Genomic DNA, 24247 nt, shown 5'->3' with positions numbered 1-24247 from the left:
GGCTTAAGAGTTCTATACAATGGTCTGCTTCCAGTTATGTGGTGTCAGTTTGGGGGAGGAACCACATATGAGTCTGATTGTCAGATGTCTACATACTTTTGGTCCTAAAATGCATATAGAAATACTGTCAGAATGAGACAGCACTGATTCATTACTCTCAATGTATTATATAAAGCATCTATAAACGCCTGAGGGCAAAAGTTAACATCCCCAATTGTTTATGGTTTAAAAAAAAAAAAACGGAGGGGGAGCGCGTTCACGTAAGCAGTCACTCCCAAAACGGGCTCGTTCCCGCGTTCATGCGTGATGACGCAACACGTCAGCTTTTTCCGCTTTCCCCTAATTGGTAACTGAGGGACGGTAAAGATGGCGACCAAGCCGCTCGTGTGTTTAGCTACTACGGAAAGATGACGGTCATGAGCACAGGAACGTACTTTACAGCTGCGTCATTGACGGTGTACGGTTAGAAGACTTTAGGACGAAGACTTGGGCAGCTTGTTGACTTGGTAGAAAAACATTTTTGTCCGCGGCTGTAGGTGCTCCTTCTTCCCAATGGAGGATATCAACTCGAACATCAACGCGGACTTGGAGGTGCGGAAGCTTCAGGACTTGGTGAAGAAGCTCGAACAGCAGAATGAACAACTCCGGAGTCGTTCCGCTCTGCTGTCCTCGTCCGGGGGCTTGGCAGCAAACGCCAGACCCCTGAGCGCCGGCTACGACTCGCCGCTGTCAGCCGGAGCGGTGGCGGCAGGGCTGGCGGGCTTTACCGGGGCGGGGTTCGGCGGCATGCGGGGCTTCGTCGGAGCGGCGCCGCTGGAGAACTCGCGCTGCTTGAGCCCCAGGCGCTCGTACCACGGGAGCTACGGGTCGGCGTATGACTGCGACGGCTCTCCCGCTCCCACGAACACCGGCGGCACCCTGTATTACCACCGCGATTCTCTGGATTACAGCGACGACCGAGAGTCTTCAGTCCTGGACGAGGTGGAGATCCTGGACCTCGAAGACATGGACTGTCTTAACGAGGACGAAGACAGCTGGTGAGTCAAAAACAGGGGTCGAACATAATTATTATTATTATCAGGAGTGTATGTGTGTGTGTGCGTGCGTGCGCGCGCGCGCGTGTGTGTGTGTAATCACACCCTTAAATTCTTTTGGAGTTTTTTGCAACAGCAGCTGTTTCTAACAGTCATCAAGCACCAAACCTCAAAACATTGCGCTCCTGGGTCGGTGTTTCAAACAGATGACGTCATCAGTGATGAGTCTGTGGTGCACTAGTTCATCTCTCCCTTCTGTGTGTGTGTGTGTGTGTGTGTGTTTGTGTGTGTGTGTGTGCGCTATGAAGAATGTCAGTTTCTTGAACATGAACCAAACGCAGTTAGAGGCATCTGAATACACTGCAGTGTGCAACAGATTGTCCTCTAAACAGGCCGTGTGTGGGACAGATCTGGCTTTTATTCATGTTTTCTAGCACCAGGACTCTAAACCTGGGGTCCAGGGATCTTCAGGCAGTCAGAAATATGTTACAGTGATCAGGAAGTCATCGCATCATCATTATCATCATTTATTATTAAGTATTTTAGAGCGCTTGTAGTTGTTATCTGTTCAGTTTGATGTCAGTCTTGTTTTATTGAAGCATGTTAAGTGAACAGAGAGTTAAATGATACCAAAAAATCTGAAAAAGATTATTAAGCTTATATTCAACTAAATATTTTAAGGAGGCCGGTGAGCATTTTTAACAATATTTTTTTGCTTATTTTAAAAATGACTTCAATTTCACAGCAATACATCACCTCAGTCTGTCAGTATCACTTCCTCCATGTCCGTAAGCACACAGTGAAAAAATCCTGAGTGCTTTTCGGCAAGTCTAAAACAGCTTTCGCGGTATTTTCCCTGTACATACTTTCACATACATGACTCCTTCACATATTCATCAGATCAACAGAAATCCACATTATAGCTTCAGTATACTGAATCCACTTCATTTAAATCTGCTTAGATTTTTCTTTTTGCGTGTTCTTATTAATTAATAGATCTGGATTCAACCATTTTCCTGTGATAGTCTTGTTGCTAGCTGTGAAGGGTTCGAGAAATAACTTCTTATCATTGCGAATGGATTTTTTTTGTTTTGTTTTTACAGTTTAAGGTTTGCATTCAGGCTATGGTGTGTTTTCTGCATTTGTAACACTATGAAGGCCAGGGATGCCCAAGTGTACTGCTGTAGATTGGATTAGATTAGACTCTCTAATGTAAGCAGCTTGTATACAGCCCTAAGACAGACCATATGTTACCCAAGGAAAGTTTTCCGGTCAGTGTAGAATATAGGAACCTATTATTAGCTGACCCTTCAGTCAGACAGCTTCAGGGTGACCAAACAACACCGCTGACCAAAACAGGTGTACAGCAGGGAAAATTCAGAAACGCAGCTGGTGTCATTCGTGACATGACCTGGGACTTTGCTAATATACTGGGGCTACTCTTCCATGCATATGAGAGGTATGATCCACTGCTCTTTTACTGCTAAACAGCCAGAGATATGACCTGAGGTGTCCGTGTCTCCGTCAGTTCCATGGTGTTAATGCTTCACACAGAATTTGTACAGATTTTCCACAGAGACAGCAACAGGTCTGGAACTTGAGCTTGTGTGTGTGTGGATTTGGTCAGCAGCTCTGCCAGACCTCGGGGGATGTGGGAAATCCCTGCAGCAGCAGCAGCTGTGATCACGCCTGGAGAAGGTTCAGCCATGAGGTCATTGATGAGATCAGTGATGAAATGTAAAAAGTATTTTGTCACTCTGTGTTCAGATGTTGATCAGTGTGGAATGGGCGGAGTCGGAGATGGGAGAGAGGGCTGTGTGTGATCTTGTCAGGCCGGGCAGATAACTGAACCATTCAGTAGCATTAAATATAACAAAGCTGGCACTGATAACATTGAAGAGAGTACAATCTCTACGATTCATCTTCCAACGGATGATTATAGAGATGACTGGAAACCACTTTTTCTTTTCCGAGACACAGTACTACGTGCTTGACGTTCAACTAATCTGATATTGTGTTCTTTAAAAAACTTGCTTACAATGTAAATGCAGTACAGGATAAATGTAATAACATCAGTGCTAACACAGGATGAAACACTGAGGCCTCTTTATATAGTTCCCAATAAAATAATCCATAATTTTTTTCCCCGTAATCAAAGTCGAGTTATCTTGACATTTACGCATCGACACAGATGACCTTTAACATTATTAGCATTTAATACTGTCCTCTCTCTCTCTCTCTCTCTCTCTTTGTGTCTCTGTGTCTCTGAGTAGGAGGATTACATCCGACTAAACCTCTGTCTAGGTGAAAAACCAAAGAATTCTTTCTCATAAATTCAGCAAGTGACGACAAAACAACCAAAATAGACACACTAGCACATCTTACCTTTAAATGAGTCTGATGTACTGTAGTATGAATACTGTACAGTACACTATGTTGCCAAAAGTTTTGGAACATCTGCCTTTACATGTACATGAATGTAATATGGTGTTGTCCCGCCCTTTGCAGCTATAACGGCTTCAACTCTTCTGGGAAGGTTTTCCACAAGGTTTAGGAGTGTGTTTATGGGAATTTTTGACCATTCCCCTAGAAGTGCATTTGTGAGGTCAGGCACTGATGTTGGACAAGAAGGTCTGACTCGCAGTCTAAACTCTAATTCATCCCAAAGGTGTTCTGTCAGGTTGAGGTCAGGACTCTGTGAAGTTCCTCCACACCAAACTCACTCATCCATGTCTTTATGGACCTTACTTTGTGCAATGGTGTACAGTCATGTTGGAACAGGAAGGGGTCATCCCCAAACTGTTCCCACAAAGTTGGGAGCATGAAATTGTCCACAATGTCTTGGTATGAAGCTGAAGCATTAAGAGTTCCTTTGACTGGAACTAAGGGGCTGAGCCCAACCCCTGAATTCAATGATTTGCAGGGGTGTCCCAAAACTTTTGGCAATATAGTGTATATGTAAGTATTTGCTTTAGCTCGATCAGAATGCAGACACATTCCCATGTTAAATCTATAACACTGACTACTGAGTTCTCAGGAGGACAATATACACTCATATATTATCACTCATCACACTTAGCTGTTAGCTTGCTGCCAGCAAAAGATGAACACAGAGCCAGCCGTGTTCTTTCCCACATCCTAGCTCTTATAGGATACAATGTAGTTTTGAGTTCCCGACGTCTTGCTTCTGAGGTAAATCGAATGCAGCGCGAGTGCCAGTCTCCGTTACTGAGTCATGCCGTAATCCTGAATTACCATCACGGGGGATTAACAGACAGACGACCGCTTTACTGATGCCAGAAATGCAGCTGTAATCAAAACGGTTTGCCTCCAGTGTTAAGAAGATTCATGTGTCCTTAATTCATGAGCTGAGCGAAGCAGGTTTTTGTTCTGCTGCATGTCTGCTAACAAGATGTTCCATTGAACACAATTGTACATGAAGGCATCACAAACGAGCGGATTTACTACTGTAACAGTTTTTAATGCAGAGCCAAGCAAATCTCTCTCTCTCACTTTATTTGTTTATCCAATAATCTTTATTAACAGAAGTCAGAGAGCTTGAAATTAGCTCCTGCAGTATTTCTCCAAATTGTCACAGCTCATTGATAGAAAATTGAACTTTCTCTGTATCCTGTAGGTAAATAAACCACACAATTCACTCTAGTTGCTAGGAAAAGCTCGTGATTATTTTTCTACTACACATTATCATATATTTATTGATATGTCTTGGTCTACAAAACGCCAGTAACAGATTTTCTGTACCTGCTCGATAACACTTCTGTATTGCTTGAATTGTACTTTGAATCTTTGATGTCATGTGAGGACACATCTTCAGGAAAACGCTCTGGATTATAACTCTTGTGTAATTAGGTTATTGTGTAGAAGTGTAAAACCTGTGAGAAAAAGCAAACAGATTCATGGATTCATAACCAATGAAAGCTATTACTTAGGTACTAGGTGTGTACTATAGGTGTATAATGGTGTGTGTGTGTGTTTTGGTAGGTTGTATGAGGCAAAGCTGAACAGTCCGCTCCAGAAAGCACTCAGTCCCATCGTGTGGTGTAGACAAGCCCTGGACAATCCCAGCCCTGACATGGAGTCAGCCAAACGCTCCCTTCTCCACAGACTTGACCTCACCATGACAGGTAACTAACACACACACACACACACACACGTTGTCAGTTGTGCTTTTTTCCTTTCTCTATTCTCTTTTCCCTGCTCTGGCTGCACAGCTGCAGTGAATTTCATTTTCATTCCAGAGTCATTTTTTCACACTTCAGTGCTAAAGAGGTTCTTCTTCCTCCTTTCTTGTCGTCCTCCACTTTGGATCTTTTGTCTGGTGGCTTCCTCTCTCTCTCTCCCTCTCTCTCACTGAGCGTGTGTTCAGCATGTGGGCTGGCAGCTTACTATACCCTGTCCTCTGCCTTGAGAGCCTGCACATTTGTGCGTGTGCATGTGCATACTAATTATAGGGAAAGCTCAGGGAGTTCTGAGAGAGCTCAGCTCATTGGAAGAGGCGTCCATGCCATTTTTATTCAGGTATGCTCATATGACTCCTGATTTGAGCAACATGATGGAGCAAGACCGCCTTCAGTGTGATTCAGTCCACGAGCACAGTGTTCAGACACATGCGTGTTTTTGCATGTCATAGACCTGATCATGTAGTTAGAGATAAAAACCCTTGCTCTTGGGTTCAGTTGACTCGGGTCTTCTGGCAGTGATGGCATTGAGAAGCACAACATCTCGGTATTCGGTCTTTGCTGTAACCCATTGACCTTGGAAGTGTTCCAGGTGACTTGCCCTCAAGCAAAGGTACCGTTCCTAAAATATATGGATTAGAGCAGTGGAGATCAGCAGTAGCACTCCACGTGTCCTTCTGTATCCAGATGGGCTTGTCTGTGTGAAGGCAGTGGCTGCTCTGTAGCTCAGTTGTTCAGTTGATGAAGAGCTAGATACACTCACTGACCACTTTAATCTGTTTCCTTGATTGGATAAAATATTTAGAAAATGTTTTTTTATCATCAGATTTCAGCTGTCTGCTTTCGAGATTCAGTCACCTATAAATTACTCGTTCAACAGCCATTAAGCTTCATTAAGGGGATTACGGAGCGGATCGTGTTCGTACATCAGGAATACAGTCGTATGACAGTGACCTTGTTTTCTTACACAAAGGCTGAGAAATGGAGATATACACAGATCATTGTGAGCAGTGACCGGTGAAGTAAATTAGACTGATCTCCTCATCATGGCCTCTATTAGTGGGTGGGATATATTAGGCAGTAGGTGAACATTTTGTCCTCAAAATTGATGTTAGAAGCAGGAAAAATGGACAAGCGTAAGGATTTGAGTGAGTTTGACGAAGGGCCAAACTGTGATGGCTAGGCCACTGGATCAGAGCATCTCCAAAACTGCAGCTCTTGTGGGGTGTTCCTGGTCTGCAGTGGTCAGTATCTATCAAAAGTGCTCCAAGGAAGTGGTGAACAATGGTGAACCAATGGTGAACCGGTGACAGGGTCATGGGCGGTCAAGGCTCATTGATGGACGTGGGGAGCGAAGGCTGGCCCGTGTGATCTGATCCAACAGACAAGCTACTGTTGCTGAAATTGCTGGTTCTGATAGAAAGGGGTCAAAATACACAGTGCAGGACGGGTCTTGAGATTTTAATTGTCCTGCCTAAGCAAAACTTCAGGTTGCGAGCAGCTGCTGCTCAGTTATTTGTTTTTGTCTGACAGGAACAGAACCTGATGAGATGCTTTTCTGCTCAGCACGGCTGTAAAGAGTGCTTATTTAAATTCCACAGACTTCCTGTCCGCTCAGACCACTCACTCTTTAAATCAATAGAATAATCACAATAATAATACACACATTTATTTATTTATTTATTTATTTATATTTATTCATTTATTTAGTCAGTATTTTATTCATATCACTCCGTTGTAATCTCCATGGGTTTAATAAAGCAAATTTTTTAATAAACCAATGAATATAAAGAAAATCCGTGCAGGATTTGACCTCTAGCTCCTCTGTCAGTTGTAAGCTCTTCGGTTCTGACACTGAAGGTTTTATGCAGTTCACACGATGACATAAGGGCAGTGTTTTTGACAGCAAGTGTCGAGACGTGAATTCACCAAGGTTTAGTCACCGAGATTAACGTGTTGTAAATCCCTCTGAATGCTGCTGCAGAGTCACAGATGAATTTTCTCTGTCCTGGGTAAGGTTCTCCTGGGGAGTGTGCGTGTGTGTGTGTGCGTGTGTGTGTGTGTGCGTGTGTGTGTGTGTGATTGTTTGTGTTACTCGGCCCATGGTAACCGGTTTCTCGTCTGTACACTCCTGCGTGTGATGTAAGCGAGGGCCGAGGCTCTGCTCTGGAATAACATTCGAGAAAGGAGCAGATCCAGCTCCAACTTCGATCATGAGCTTATTTATGTTTTATACTGTTTGTTTTTCCCCCTTCACTATTGTTATATAATTAGTGGATGTTTGTTCAGAAGATAGAACCGAGCAGCTGTTCTGCTGCTGCTGATGAACTTCACCACATGCCGGTTTGAGATTCTGGATATTTCTTTATCGCACTTGGTGTTGCTCTGATGCAAGAACCTAAGTCACAGCGAAGGCTTGATGCGTGTCTGATGGATCAGATGATCAGATAGATACTGGCTAGAGTTCTCTTAAATGCTGCAATCGATGCACAGATAAAAGAAAACCTGAGTAGGAGACAATGGCGTGTACCACACGGTAATATCTAAGCAAACCTGTGTGGAGGAGCCGAGCCTGAGAATGAGCTACAGACACTTAGACACTCTGGAGAGGTTTGGTTGAAATTCAGTGGGTTTTAGTCTGGAGATTAATACCACAATACCACAGTTTCCTTTTCTGATGCAGACAAAAATGACTTTATAAATATAATGTAATACCAGTTAAGTCTCTTTAAATATTAACATTTACAGGTTTAATAATACATTTATTTTCCAAATCTAATTCCGAATTGTTAGAAGATGAGATATTCAGTGTGTTACGTCTGATCTAACTACTGTTCACCGTCCTACTGCTGCACAGCTCTCTACAGATGGGCTCGAATTTATTTTACAGATAAACAAACCCCTGCTCTAGGCTAGGACATACCCCAATACACTCTTACTCTCTATCTCTCTATCTCTCTCTATCTCTCTCTCTCTCTCTCTCTCTCTCTCTCACTCACACACACACACACGCCCCTACCCCTCTCTCCCACTTTCCATTTTTCCTTTCTTTCTTTTCAGTCTGGTTTGGTCTATATTTCTGTTTCAGTTATGTGCTCAGTCAAGCTTTTTCCTCTTGTATTATTTTCTTTCTTTCTGCTCTCTTCCTCTGTGTCCAGCTTATACTCTCATACAATTAGCCTCTCTCTCTCTCTCTCTCTCTCTCTCTCTCTCTGTCTTTCTCACTCTATCTCTCCTCTCTGTCTCTCTCTCACTCTGCCCCCCATTTCCTTCCCCCACTCCCTCTCTCTCTCCCTCTCTCTCCCTCTCTCTCCCTCTCTCTCCCTCTCTCTCTCTCTCTCTCTCTCATATTCCTCTCCTCATGTGACCTGCCCTTGGTCTTACTTGTGCTGGTTTGGTTCTGTGACTCTGCTCAGGTTTTGGGTCTCAGTATTCCTCACAGTAGCTGTCGGCTTTTCTCTCAGTAGCCGTCCCAAATATTTATTCTCAGAAACAGTTTTGCTTCTTCAGCTAATTTTCAGGTTTTCTTTGAAAGAAGATTTAGTAATAGAGCGGTGTTTTGAACATGAAGTTATTTCGGGTTGTGTTTTCGTAGTGAGATGGACAGACAGAAAGGCCACGCTGCTTATCCACTAATGGACTCTACAGACTTATTAGCCCAGGGTTTATGTGCCACGAAACTGGTTCCAGTTCATCTGTTCTAATATTACACACCATTTCTTTAAAAAAAAAATCCTACGGTTTGGTTTGGTTTCTCACAAACACAGCTCGAGACTGACGGATCGTGTCGGTTTACTGTAACTGGTCTGGAAAGATCATCACTTACAGATGGAAACGGCGCTCTTATTTCTGTAGGAAGGTATTTGGATCTGTATGTTTTTATGTGGAAAATCTTTTGGTAAAGATGAAGTGATGCTGTATGTGTGTTTTTTTTTGTTTGTTTTGTTTTGGTTTTTTTTAACCGTCATCTTATTTTCCAAGCGAGTCTGTTGGCTTGAGCTGTCTGGACATGGTATTGTGTTTAACACGTCTCTTCATATGGCCCTGCAGACACTGAGATTATATAAGGCAGATGTCACTGGTTTTAAGGACAAGTCTATTTTGACCTTTTTATATCAGACTTGGACCGTGAACTTGTTTGTTCATGTACTTTGCATGTGTCTGCATGTAGTTTATACAGTTTTCTGTTCATCTTTGAACCTCACGTTTTTACCCAAAGAGCAGTCAGTCTGATTTCGGGTATTGTCTGATTAAATCGCACCAGCTTTCTGTCTAGGCTTCTTTGGAAACACAAACACAGTCCTGTCCGTCAACTTTAAGCCAGAGGTCATGCCCCATAATGCTTTGCAGCTTCACAGCTGTCATGTTGAAGCTCCTTTAGGAGTTTGGGATGTGCTTTTGAGTAGCAATGATCCTGAATGTCAATGTTCCCTTAACCCTACATTGAAGTCAGTCATATGGAAGCCGTCATTATGGCCGTTATGTTTTTATGCCTTTAGGTAAAATACGACATTATGTTATGTCATAATAGTAGATTTTTTAAAAACCTAAAAAATACTCTCGGTTAAATAAGGATAATACCACATTTATTAATGGCAGACTATTTATACAGTCTAAATAGATGTATGGTTTGTGTCATTTATTATAGAGAGATTTTATGGAGTAGCCATACTGTGAAGTTAAAGGATATGAACAAGGCTTAAATTAAAGGGTTTTGTCTAGTTTACATTCAAATATTCAGCTTTTAATCGAACCATGATTACATGACGTCATTTATTCAGGTCTGTAAATTCTAGATTGAATTAAGTTGAGTATTGAGTCAGTGTGATCAGTTCCTGTAGTGTTAATCCAATCACACTGGAAAATCGTCAGAGACGTCGCCGGTTCAGAGCGCAAGTGACTCAGGTTTGTATCGTTCAATATAGGATGTATCGTTCAATGTTTATTAAGGGATTTGAGTATTCATAATCTAGTCAAAATTTATTTCAGGTTATTGTGTGCATTGAGTTTAGTAAATTCACTGAAATATTTTTCAGGGTGGTGTGGACACTAGGGCTACGTAATAAGGCTATATATTGTTTTGCTGTCCCCGACTTAAGAGCATTCGAATTTCGAACTTTCACAGATATGAACATTCATAGATGCAAGCAAATAGCGGAAGTGTGTGCTGGACATACATGCTGGTCACAGTCATGCTGCTGTGTGCTTACAGTCCAGTGCGATAGTGTACAATAGTACAGCGCTCAATCAGACCCGAGGATGTCCAGAAGCAAGAGGAAAAGCAGTGGTGATGTGGAGGGTGCTAGAAAGAGCAAAGCGATAACCATGGACACACAAGTGAAAATAATTGAGAGATTGGACCGAGTAATGTCTGACTTGGAGCAATCGAAGAAACAACTCTTCAATGACCATCATAATTCCTGCTTGGGAACTCTGTACGGTCTCCTCGACCCCAAGTGATGCCAATTCAACATGGCTGCTCAGAGAATTAAACAAAGCAGCACATCGGACCATCAGAGTCGTACTGTCTATACAAGTATTTGAGTGTACAAACACAGTCGCTGGATTAACACTACCTCTACTGTTCACTGTTTCCAGTAGGAAAATATATATCACTCATCACAGTTAGCTGGTTAACTGGTTGCTAATAAGACAAACCTCGAGGCATCTGTGTTCTTCCCCCTTATTTGTAGCTCGACCTCATGGTTGAATGCTGTGTCTCTCAAATACAACGTCAAATGCAGCAATAATATCAACACTGTTATAATCTTACACAGATCCCTAAAATGTGTCTGTGACTGAAATCAGAGCACAGATTGTAGTGCAGTGCCTCTCTGAAGTCCCTGAAATCACAACTCTCATAATAAAAGTTATTACAGTTAGGAGTCCAAGCAATAAATCCACTTCAGACGTGTCTGTTCTGAGGGGTCAGTGGAATTTATTTGACAGTTGTAGGCGTAGTGAACTTTCAGCTTTAATGAAAACGTTGAAATCCTCTGTTTTTATTGCGTTCATTCTCAGCTGCTGTGTCACTCTGCAGATACAGAATCAGCTATCACTTTTTCATTTGAATATAAGAGACACTAATATATCCTCTGATTCAGGCTCATGTTCTGCCATGGTGTCTGTCCTGACACTGTGTTCCTGCCTGACTCTGGGGGCATTTACTGCACTAATCCCAAGTGCTGATCTCTGTAAATAACCCCTGTATGAACCGTTCCTGCAATTCAGCAGAGCTGGGCATGCACAGGGTACTAGTGTGTTAGTGCTTGTCCCCCACCCCCCCCACCTCCAATCCCTGAATAATGCAGATGGAGAAGTAGATGACTAGAGATGTCCAGCAGCTATACAGAGGAACTGGGAGGGGTGTGGAGGTTGCAGAGACAGGAAATGGGCTTTAATGGCTTCTCGAATGTCCAGCTGTGAGTGTGTGGACGGTCATGTGAGAGTGTGTCCACTGGGAGATTATTCCATCAGTGCTCCTGGGATATGAGTCTGAGTCTCAGGAAGTCTTTGGGAGTTTCAGGTCTGCAGGCCAGCTTTGACACAACCATCAGTCGAGTTCAGCCTCATTACTGCAGTGTAAATGACTGAAGCTTTTCATGGTTTTGTATAGTAAATGGCTACACTGTGTGTGTGTGTGTGTGTGTGTGTGTGTGTGAGCAGTAGATGCATTGTCTAGTGAATAGAGTCTATTGTTAAAGCACTGGACACATCAGTAAAGGCTTCCAGTGTTGGCCGTGCCTCTGTCATATGCTTAAATAGACTTTATGTGAATCATCCTGCTCACACCCTCGGCAGCACAGAGAGGTGGTCACTATCTTTAACCGTCACTATCTTTAACTTTATAATGTTTTTGAGGTAAATTCCCAGCCCTCATGTTCCTCAAAAATTGTTCTCTCTGCTATATCACGTCTGTGTTTCTTTTCTTTCTCCACAGCGAATAAGAGGCGGAGTCTGTACGGCGGCACCTACAGCCCTCAGGTGGCCTACGGAAGTCCAAACGCAGCCAACAGCCCCTACAGCAGTGGCTTCAACTCCCCTTCCGCCACTCCCACCAGAGTGCCTATCGTCAAGCAACTCATACTGCCCAGTAGCACAGGTGCTTCTGAACATTCCTCTCAACACTACAAGCACTAGAACAAGCACTTTACTTATTGCCTGGTGTGAAAGGTTGATTTTTATATATATATAATTTTAATCATTCGCAGGCTATCAGCGTGGCTCAGTGGACAGAAACCCTCCAGCAGTGAGCCCTCAGTCATCAGTGGACAGTGAGTTGAGCACTTCTGAGATGGACGAGGACTCCGTGGGATCTTCTACCACCTACAAGCTCAATGATGTCACCGATGTACAGATTCTCGCCCGCATGCAGGAGGAGAGTGAGTGACCCTGTCTGCTATCTGCTTCTGTTTTAACACTTATTAACATGCATATGTGTGACATAAGTAACTAAAGACCAAAGAAATATTCCTCACACCCTCACAAACCAGTCCAGTGGCAAGTGCTTTGTTTTTCAATAGAGAATAATCCATATCAAGCTGTTGTGATGCGACCTGACATGATCCAGAGGAGCCTGCTTTATACTAGTCACATGTGCATGCATTGTTCATGCTCTCAGCTGCTTAGTTCCTGAATATTTGGAGGAGATATTCAGTAGACACCATGTCTATCAAATTTGCCAAGTCAGCTGTGAAATGTTTGATTTCATGTATGATGTTAGACACACTGATGATCTCTGACTTGTTTTAGAATGTTCTGCTGTCATTGCTGTGATTGTTAATGCAGCACTGGAGAGCAGTGTGTTAGGCTCACTTCTGGTCTGTTTCTGCCCACTGGCCCAGGAGCAAAACTGTTTGTGTGTGAACTAAACAAGCCAGGAGATTCAGTGTTAAATTTTGATTGTGAGAAATCCAGGCAGTTAAACAAAAGTCTAACAAGAGTCTAACTGTGTTGCTGGGGCTTTTTTCCTACCTCTTTTGGGTAAATTAATTTCTTGGAAAATGCCTTGAATATGAATATGGAGAACTATTGTGTCTAGAGTTAATGGTTTTATTGCAACGGTCACTCTACATTTATAGCATTTGGAAGTCCCCGCTAATCCTGAGCGACTTGCATTTATCTCTTTCACACAACTGAGCAGTTGAAGATTAAGGGCTCTACTCAGTGGACCAATAATGGCATCTTGGTCCTGGGATTTGAACTCGCAACCTTCAGATCAGTCATCCAACATCTGCTAACCACTGAGAAACCACACTCCCACTCTCCTCACATGCAGCTCACTAAATAACACCTGCTACTTTAACTTTAATCAATGAGTTAATTCTTTAACACTTTTTTATTCCTATTTTCAACACAAAATGTACAACAAAATGATGATGAGTTTCTCAGCAACAAAAACAAACCACAGCACTTCAGGCATCCGTTGCCAAGTAGCATGAAACGTCCAAGATGATATCATACCCTAAGATGAATTGTGTTTTGTGTTGCTCTCAGGGAGCAAACACACACACACACAAACACACAGTGCGTCAGTGGATATGATCAGGGGTTAAAGACGCAGTCAAATACAGTTCCACCATTTTAAGCTACTATTATCTTGAGACATAAACACTGTCTATTTGATTAAGATTACATTTTCAAATTCAGAAGACATTTTTATATTTATAGTAACCTTTCATTTAAATTTTATTCATCAGATTAGTTGTAGAAAATGAGTTGTCTATGACCTGTATCAGGATGGTGGTATCTGTGTCTCATCACCCCTCGTGTGTGCTCGTACAGTGTAATATAAACTCCTGGTGCTGTGTGTCGACAGGTCTACGTCAGGACTACGCCGCTACAGCGTCACGTCGCAGCTCGGGCTCCTCGTGTCAGTCCCTGAGGCGTGGCACGCTCAGCGATCAGGAGCTGGACGCACAGAGTCTGGAGGATGACGAGGAGGCAGCGATGCCCATGGCCTACCACCACCCACCCATCACGCGCTTTAGCCCCTCCCCTCGCGTCTCGCCCCGGGTCTCACCTCGCCACTCTCCCCGCTCACGTTCACCCGCCCGTGCCTCGCCGCAGCCGATCATGAGCCGCCTGCAGCAGCCCCGACTCTCGCTGCAGGGCCACGCCCATGAACCCCATACAAACGCCATCAAGAATGAAGGTAGGCGGCTGGGGCAAATTTCCTGATGTTAAAGGAACACTGAGAAGAAAGGAAAATATTCTTATATTGGTATATTTGTAGCTGAATGTGAATAATACTACTAAAGCCTTGGATCTGTTACCTGTGTGTTTGTGTGTGTGCGCGTGTTTGTTTGTGTGTGCGCGCGTGTTTGTAGAGAAATTACGGCGCAGTCTTCCAAACCTAACACGCTCCAGCTCCGGCTCTGCTCCTGAACCCGTCAAAAACAGCCGCAGCTGTGAGTCCAACCTGCAAGTGCCAAACGGATCGCCCCGACACCAGAGCCAGTCAACAAGTGAGTACACACACACACACACACACTTTACCCATCATATAGCTAGTATACTGACCGAAGTTAAGACCACTGACATACTCATACACTATTTCCTGTTTATCATACAAACACACAACTTGTGTCCCAAATTACACACTACATGTTTACACCATACGCCAAGTACTCTAGAGTCTAGTGTACAAATATTAGAATGATTGGATCGTCTCTAATGGTGCGTTAACTGTTTTTAAGAAGCGGTAGTATAAGCTGCTTCCCAGTCGATGGCAAATGACGTCAGACACACACAACACGACGCCACTACTAGTAGCTTTAAACCGAATACGCTGATTTTTTTAAATGTTTCAGAACTCACTCTTTGTGGGCTAATTTAATGCATTTGTAGGAAATCTGGTCCACCGTCATGTCGTCAGCCATCAATGTTACAGCCGTCATGAAGCGTCATTCACTTTCTACACCTTTTTAGCTGAATAAGTGCTTCACATAAAGTGCACTTCTTCTTCTTCTTCATCTTCGAGTTTTCAGAGTGAACACACGACACACACTCCTTATACTTTATACACAATGGAGGAGAATAGTGCATGAGTATGAGATTTGTGACACACTATCTAGTGAATACCGACACGTAAAAAGTGAGCATGTGCTTATATACATTACAGTGAGATTTAATAAATCCATTCATTTCTGATTTGCTGTTCAGTACACACACACACACACACACACACACACGTGACATTTAACCTGCAAATTGCTCCTGATGAATGTTCTGTGTAAGAGTGAATAAAGTGATTAAACAGGAAACAGATCATGTTTTCTACAGATCGTAATTGAAATGAAAATCTCAATCCTCAGTTTCCCAAGTGTGAACAATCATGTAAAATGCACTCAGCTGGTGAATTACTGTGTTCTTCTTCATCTTTAGCTATTAGAGCACTCCTTTGCATACTTGAATATATTTCTTTTTCATGATTTCTGAGTTTCATCCTCAGTTCTTCTATTTTGCTGCATTTCTCTCTCTTTCCTGTTTCATCTCTCTTAATGAATGGCATTATGTACTGTGTTAACTTTCTGGGAAATTGGCCATATAATGAACATTCATTTGACTTTAAACTTTTAATTAAATGCTTCATTTGTTATTAAACAGAAGAAAGGTGTTAGGATACAGATTGAAAAAATGCTAGGCAGTTGATATCACACGATTGTCTGAGAAACCGATCATGCGCATGCCTCAGGATTCTGTAGTTTTTCTTTTCGTCAAATGCCAGTTAAGGTGGAACTTCTGTACTTCCATCACTCCTTTTCTCCTCTTCTTTAGCATGCCGTCCCTCTGTCCACCCCCTTCCCCTTCTTTTCTCTCTAATGGTAGCTTGGCTGTGTTAGCGGCACTTCCTGTCTGGGTGAAAAGATCCCCTGTTCTCTGGCACCCTCTAGTGGCCGGTGACTCCTTGGCTAGATAACGGTTTCTCCTCTGCCTCTAGTGGAAGCATGGCTCGCTCACTTTGCTTGGTCAGATAAACCCCCACGCTGGCTGGCTCTCCCTGTCCTCTTTAACATGACCTTGTTTACTGATCCTGGGTCAGAGTCTTGATGGTTACTGTGTTAAACACTGACCTCTGACCAGCCTGAATCAGACCATGATTCCTGATTGTCTCCCAGCAGCGCAGCACCAAAGGCTCTCCGGGCCGCCGGCGCGCGCCTCCCCGAAACCCAAAGAGCGGCTGCAGAGCCCCACATCTCTACGAGGTAAAGCAATACGATAGCTTAAGCCTGGACTTGTACACGGCCCGCTCCTGGTCATGGGGTCATCAGGTTCATTTTGTCATCATGAATCAAGCTTAGAAACTTGGTTGTGATTCCTGATCTGATGGTGATGAATAATAATGGTTACTATGGACAATATTAACCACATTAATTATTTCCACAAGAGGCCATTAGCTTTATTTTCGACATCAGTGACTGAGAGTGGACATTGTAACAAAAAGTCTCTGAGGCCCTCTAGTGGCCACTTGATGTATAGCCCATTCCCATATTAGTGATTTGAAAACAAGCCAAACTTGCAAGCTACATCTGGCCCTTTTATTTTCAGAAATAGTCTTTTGGCATTTTTACAAGTTGTGTTGACCTTGATATCTTCCTCAGTGTTGTTTCTATATGATAAATGTATTTTATTGGAGTTATTTGGTGATTTTTAAAAAGGGTGTGGTTGACCAGGTGACTGTTTTGGACACAGAGAGAGAGAGAGAAACACTGACAGAGTGAGAGACCGACTGAAAGAGACAGAGAGAGAGAGTTCAGAAGTTTGTGTATTAACAGCACTGTACCTTTACCACTTTAATACAGTGTTCAATATGTCATGTGAAACTGCACTTCAGCTAATTGCTGTCCATCTGAGCGTGTCCATGTTCGCGGGCAGGTGAGAGGAGGATTCACTCAGACATGATAGTGACTATCAATTCCACTAAAAAGGCTTTATGAGCACAGGAGTAAATAACTCATGCATTGTCCACTCATACACAGTCACTGGTCTGAAAGCATTACCACAGAGTCTCTGGGTTTCTGTTAACAGGTTGATCACGTTCCTGTAGGTGCAGAGACGTTCCCCTGGTCTCATGCCAGCCTTTGTGTGTGAAAGAATTTGTCAAGATGCCAAAATGTTCGTCTGTGCCATCTGACAGGATCTCATGAGACTCGTGAACTCAACACAGCCTTGAGGAGATGAAATTGAAACACCACCATCTGTTTTCCAGCCTTTATTTTCCCTGGGTGTCTCTCAGGGTTTATACACCTCCATACATCACCTCAAGTTCTGTCTGTGAGAAAGTGTGCGTAAATAATAACACTCTTTCTGGAAGAAAAATCTGTGGAGGCAAGTAATTTACAAGGGCTGAGTCCCAAATCATCACCTGTGCACTAAACAGGGTTCTTTAAGTGTGTGCAGAGAAAATCCTACAGTGTCACTGAGTTCATTCATCTTTGTTATGCGCCTTATCCTGGATTTTTCTACTGAAAATGAAACGAAATCTCGGACACTCATCATTACAGCGTCTCTTTACACATAACGTGAGCAACTTCCTCCTCAGGTCAGGTTAAGATGAGGAAGGTGGTATAAAGAGGTGTTGCGAAAGCAAATGAAACACTCCTGCATGAAATAAACTACATCCTATGCACTTAGTGGGCCGCAGAATGCGACGGCCCGTGAAGGACTGACTGGTTATGAATATATCTGAACCCAAGAATCTCCTGTTTCTATTCTTTAGTTCCTCTCTCGTGTTGCTTCGGAGAGGAAGCAGATTTCAGTGAGTATTCACTGAGGAGCCGGCTGTTTTCCATATTGTGATATTGTGCTCTGTGTGTGTGTGTGTGTGTGTGTGTATGAGAGAGATATGAATGATTATTTTCCATTCTGTCAGTAGGAGGAGGAGCAGCATGCTCCACTCTTAGTGAGGAAAGTCTACTAATGAGTGCTTGTCACATTCACACATCAATGCAGCTCATTTATTCATTTTAATTGAACACCAGTTGATTCCTTGTGAGTTGGTTGCTTTCATTTGATTGGCTGGTTTATTTTTGGTGGTCTGTCTGTACACACAGGTGGTGTGATGTAGTATGTGTGAGTCTGTTAGTGGAGTTGATGTTTTACACACAAACCATTGTGTTGTGTTGATGGAAGGTGTGTGTGTGTGTTTCAGTATCCATGTCCATCCAGTGATGTACTGAGGTTTATAACTGATCCATCCATTATTTTTTTTATTGTAGTTCATTCATAGTGATGTCATGAATGATTTTTAAACATTGCTTGCATTCTATTCAAAAATCTTACATACATTTATATTGTGTAGTTTATTTCCTCGTTACTTAATACCGCTCTTGCAATTCTCTGCTCTTCAGTTCCTCCGAGCAGTAAGTTGCGCACACCGGCAGCACCGTCACCCCTCGCCCTACGCCAGCCCATGAAGGTGGTGTCCAATCCTGGTTCGGTCACTACAACGCCCACTCGCTCTCTGGCCCCGCCCCGCAGTGCTCTGCCCCGCCCCAGTGGTCCAGCTGCAGGGGGTTTACCTGTTCCTCGCAGCAAACTGGTCCAGCCTGTGCGCAGGTATACACACACACACACACGCAGTGTACTGTATTTGAGTATAAATAAATGAGTGAGTGATTACTCCATTTCTTACACACTGCACTCTTGCCTTAAAGAACCTTCCCTTGTATTTCTGATACCCAAGTACTTTTAATATTTCATAGGAATTGTAGTTTTATTTAATTGAAACTCCCACCTGTATGTGGGATGGTCTGGGAAAAACCCTTCACCTGGTGACGAGTGCCCGTTACACGACTTGCACATCCTCACATTCGCCGGCTTTCACGTCCTACAGCTTGTTATAGGGCTGTCGACACGACACACTCACTCACAGCCGAGGTGTGTGTTCACTTTCCATTTTATCTGGAGAGATCCTGTCTGAAGTGCACCTAGTCCCCAGATCTCAGGAAAATAACAGCGAGAGCTATTCATCATGTGGCTGTCACTACTTTGAACAACAACAAGAAAAAGGAGAAATGAAAGACGGTGTGGAGGAAATTCCGGTTGATGAAACATGGGCATGTTGTGAAAATTTAACACGGCGGTTCTTATACTGTGCAAGGAATCCTGTCATGTTTGAGTTTATTTTTGCTGAATGTAATATATATATTTTGGAGACAATCACGCCAATTCCTGAACTGCCGTTGCATTAGTCAGCTTTCAGCAGGAAGGAATTTGTGTCTGTAATGAACTCAGAAACTACCCGGACCTGTTAGTTCCTCAATTTCTCTTGGTTGCTGTCATAGAAGCAGTGAGCAGGAAGTTCTTAGAGGTGCAGTATTACTGTGCCTCCAGTTTGTCCTCGGCTCCCACAGTATCAGTGAATTGAGGGATCTGCAGTGCATGAGCACAGATGAGTTTGATTTCCTCTCTGGATTTCTTTGTGACCAGTTGCAGTGAGGTTCACAATAAATCAAAATATCAAGTGATCACGTACATCTGGATTATCGATGCACTTAAAATGTAGACTGTACAGAACTGAACTCTGCTTGAGCTCTCTTGTGCATTTATCTCCACTAGAGGTAAAGTTACTGTGTGTTCAAACCTGCAGCAAAATGGGATCATTCTGATGGAACGAAGCCACAGGATCATCTCCGACACTTCAGAGAAATCAGCTAGTTGTGTATCTGATTACAGACTGAACTGATTCGGCTGACATCTGTCTCACTACAGCACATGCTGCACTGTGTCTTTGATAACGTATCATGATTCAGTTCAATTCAGTTTTATTTGTGTAGGGCTTTTAACAAGAGGCACTGACTCGGAGCAGCTTTACAGAAATATATCAATTCAGGATTAAAATATTACATATTTATCCCAAATGAGCGAGTCAGAGGTGAAGGTGGTGAGGAAAAACGTGACTCGATATGAGGAAGAAACCTTAAGAGGAACCAAACATATACATATATCCTCTCATGTCGTCTCTGGGAGTTTTTCTTCACTACCGTCGCCTCATTTAAGGATAAATTTATACATTATATATTTTTATTCTGAATGTATAAACTTCTGTAAAGCTGCTTTGTGACTAGGTCTATTGCTCAAAGTTATATAGAAGTAAAATAGAATTAAATCTAGTTGCGAAATCTGTTTGATTAGAATAAAATCCCTTGGTGTTATCGCTGCTCTTATAATCTCTTTGAAAAGCTTAGAAAGATCTGGAGGCTTATGTGTGCTAATACACCAATCAGGCATAATATTATGACCACCTGCCTAGTATCCCATCAAGGCATCGACTCCACTAGATCCCTGAAGGTGTGCTGTGGTATCTGGCACCAAGATGTTAGCAGCTGATCCTTTAAGTTCTGTAGGCAACTTACAGGACTTAAAGGATACTTATGATAGATACTGACCACTGCAGACCGGGAACACCCCACAAGAGCTGCAGTTTTGGAGATGCTCTGATCCAGTGGTCTAGCCATCACAATTCGGCCCTTCGTCAAACTCGCTCAAATCCTTACGCTTGTCCATTTTTCCTGCTTCTAACATCAACTTTAAGGACAAAATGTTGACTTGCTGCCTAATATATCCCACCCACTAACAGGTGCCATGATGAGGAGCTCATCAGTGTTAATCACTTCACCTCTCACTGGTCATAATGTTATGGCTGATCGGTGTATGAGCAGTACATATGTGCAGCACTTTCAGTCTGATTATCTTAATCCCATGATGATGGTGTGTGTGTGTGTGCTGCAGGTCTCTGCCAGTTCCACGCTCCTACAGTGGTATCAGGGATGAGAGCTGGAGAGAGGGCTGCTACTGACCAGCCCACAGCACAGAGACGGACTGTCCGACTCCGACCTGGCACTTTACTGATCGACACAAAACGACAACTCTTGCCTATCCCATACAATCAGCGCTGAAGGTATTCTCCCATCAGTGAGGATACTCTTATCACGGCTGGCTGGAAATCAGTGAATGCCAAAGAACCTGAGCGAGAAGTACACACCGTGCCCCAGGGCTGTGCTTCTCACACCCCAAACATCCCGCTCCTACAGAGAGACCTCCATCTCTCTCTAATAAACTCAACACTTTATCGCCCCGCGCCGCTTCTGCACCCTGCGAAGGAGACCCTCGACTAGCGCTACATATTTACATTTTATTTTCCCTGTAACGGGCTCGTTGCAATCTTGTCAGGGTGGAATATTATGTGGATCTACTCTAATGGATGGTGTTTCTTGACGTGTAGCTTGATGGCCAGCGCTTAAAAAATAATGTACTAAAAGAAAGTGACTGTATGGTGAACAAACCCCTTAGTGTCTTTCAGAGGGAATGTTTTGTCATTTCTATGTGACAATTATTTATTTAGAAATCATTATGTAAAAGAAATTATTTACAGAATATATTCCGACTCAGTATTTGCTTTGGTTTTGCTCTTTGCGTTATTTTTAGTTCTGAATGTTGAACCTCAACTATAAAGCTACGTTTCCAAAGCTTTTTTTTTTCCTTTTTGATGATGGCTGTGTTTGTTTTTGAAAGGTTTGGGTTCAAGAGCTATGAGATGCACCAGGGTTGATATATTTTTTTATAGTTTTTCAAGTGTGCCCTTGTGGAATCATGGACTGGAGGACGATGGGTATTACTGCGTGTCCAGACGAGGAATAGTGCATCATGAGTGTATCGCATCCCAGATCTGGCGGTCAAGTTATTGTAACCCATTCGATGTTGAACGTTAATTGTCGCAAACAGAAGCATTTGTGCATGTTACGCACGCTGACCGACGGCGAGTCCGTCTGTCCGTCTGTCTCCTGCTCAGGTGTGGGAGGAGTCATAAAGTCACGTAATTGATTGTGAGATTGTGTCTAAGTGTGGTGGAAAAAAGAAAATACGTGAAAAGTGTTCTTCGTTATGAGCTCGTCTCTGCCAGCAAGCCGATGACGAAAATGATCTATAAATAAATAAATAAACAAATAAATAAATAAATAATTGGAAATTCAGATGCACATTCAGGGTCATGGTCCAGCGAAAGGAAGTGGACCAGGAAGTGGAAGCCTTAAAGGTGACGCACGAACACACTGCAGTGAGAGATCAAGAATAAAACACAAATCTGCATCTGAAAGACTTCAGACTGCAAGCGTTTTAAACATGAGTGCCTATAATTTATGAACTTCTGATTTATTTTTGATGTTTTTTACATTTTATGAATTTATTATTATTTTTTTTGTGCCAACAGAGTTGATTTTGCCATAATGATTTGCTTCAGGGGTCTCTTTTGGCTGATACATCATTATTATTATTATTATTATTATTTTTGGTTTTTGTAATTGCTTTGATAACATTTCTATGTATGTTCTAAACGCTTTGATATTTATGAATAAATGCTCTGATGTAATAAGAGGCTTATTTATTAAAGCAGAGCCAATCCTGTGCACAGCGAGAGGCAGCGTTGGCGAGGGACGTCAGAGTCTGGTCCGGTCTGGGCATGAGGACGCTGGTGCCCACGCCATTTTGTGGACAGTTTTGTTAAACATTTTTATATCTCCACAAACATGACTCTGTTTTTTTCCCCTGTGTTCACATTTCAAATAAAATGTCTAAAATTTCCGAAGTTGTGGTCTGTGGTGAAGTCGTTTAAACCCTCCAGGAACACTTTTGGACCTTTGCCATGTATTAAAATGTCTTTATCTACATTCAGTATATATACATATATATACACTTTTACTAGATGATCAAAGCAATTGATCATTAGCCAAGTCAAAGTTCTTTGATGCCTTTGGCATCACAGGAGAGTCATTCTCATATACCTTAAAAACGTGCTCAGGAACTATGGAGAAATCAGGACGCAGACCATCTGGCTGCACAGTTCAATCCATCAATGAAAAAACTCAGGTAGAACTTCCTACACTCATTGAATGTGATATGATGCCTGATGACAGATCTGAAATTCCAACACCTAATGTCACACAATACTTCCCTCATTCGATATCTTTATCAGGCAAGATTCCAGAACACGATCCTAATGCATCAATTCTTCTGTTGTTGAGTAAAGATACACTATATTGCCAAAAGTATTCGCTCACCTGCCTTGACTCGCATATGAACTTAAGTGACATCCCATTCCTAATCCATAGGGTTCTATATGACGTCGGTCCACCCTTTGCAGCTATAACAGCTTCAACTCTTCTGGGAAGGCTGTCCACAAGGTTTAGGAGTGTGTTTATGGGAATTTTTGACCATTCTTCCAGAAGCGCATTTGTGAGGTCACACACTGATGTTGGACGAGAAGGCCTGGCTCTCAGTCTCCGCTCTAATTCATCCCAAAGGTGTTCTGTCGGGTTGAGGTCAGGACTCTGTGCAGGACAGTCAAGTTCATCCACACCAGACTCTGTCATCCATGTCTTTATGGACCTTGCTTTGTGCAATTGTGCACAGTCATGTTGGAAGAGGAAGGGGCCAGCTCTAAACTGTTCCCACAAAGTTGGGAGCATGGAATTGTCCAAAATGTCTTGGTATGCTGAAGCATTCAGAGTTCCTTTCACTGGAACTAAGGGACCAAGCCCAGCTCCTGAAAAACAACCCCACACCATAATCCCCCCTCCACCAAACTTTACACTTGGCACAATGCAGTCAGACAAGTACCGTTCTCCTGGCAACCGCCAAACCCAGACTCGTCCATCAGATTGCCAGATGGAGAAGCGCGATTCGTCACTCCAGAGAACGCGTCTCCACTGCTCTAGAGTCCAGTGGCGGTGTGCTTTACACCACTGCATCCGACGCTTTGCATTGCACTTGGTGATGTATGGCTTGGATGCAGCTGCTCGGCCATGGAAACCCATTCCATGAAGCTCTCTGCGCACTGTTCTTGAGCTAATCTGAAGGCCACATGAAGTTTGGAGGTCTGTAGCGATTGACTCTGCAGAAAGTTGGCGACCTCTTCGCACTATGTGCCTCAGCATCCGCTGACCCCGCTCCGTCAGTTTACGTGGCCTACCACTTCGTGGCTGAGTTGCTGTCGTTCCCAAACACTTCCACGTT

General features: G+C 43.0%; 1 protein-coding gene across 5 annotated transcripts; it reads left to right on the top strand.

Moving 5' to 3' along the window:
- Window positions 1-350: 350 nt before the first annotated feature.
- On the top strand, window positions 351-22820 carry slain2 (SLAIN motif family, member 2). 5 transcript variants are annotated; one of them, XM_058378925.1, is made up of 9 exons: window positions 351-1037; window positions 5037-5179; window positions 12174-12335; window positions 12445-12615; window positions 14052-14387; window positions 14563-14700; window positions 17955-17993; window positions 18586-18793; window positions 20969-22820. In XM_058378925.1, the coding sequence occupies exons 1-9, from the start codon at window positions 553-555 to the stop codon at window positions 21033-21035; spliced, it is 1749 nt and encodes a 582-aa protein (XP_058234908.1). In that variant the 5' UTR covers window positions 351-552; the 3' UTR covers window positions 21036-22820. The 5 variants fall into 5 exon arrangements, with proteins under 5 accessions (XP_058234908.1, XP_058234907.1, XP_058234906.1 ...); XM_058378924.1 differs by lacking the exon at window positions 17955-17993 and adding an exon at window positions 16357-16440; XM_058378923.1 differs by lacking the exon at window positions 17955-17993 and adding an exon at window positions 16354-16440.
- Window positions 22821-24247: the final 1427 nt, after the last annotated feature.

The sequence above is a fragment of the Hemibagrus wyckioides genome, linkage group LG25, assembly GCF_019097595.1.
Source record: "Hemibagrus wyckioides isolate EC202008001 linkage group LG25, SWU_Hwy_1.0, whole genome shotgun sequence".
Lineage (NCBI taxonomy): Eukaryota > Metazoa > Chordata > Actinopteri > Siluriformes > Bagridae > Hemibagrus > Hemibagrus wyckioides.
The sequence above is the reverse complement of the archived record's forward strand: the minus strand, read 5'-3'. Positions and strand labels throughout refer to the sequence as shown.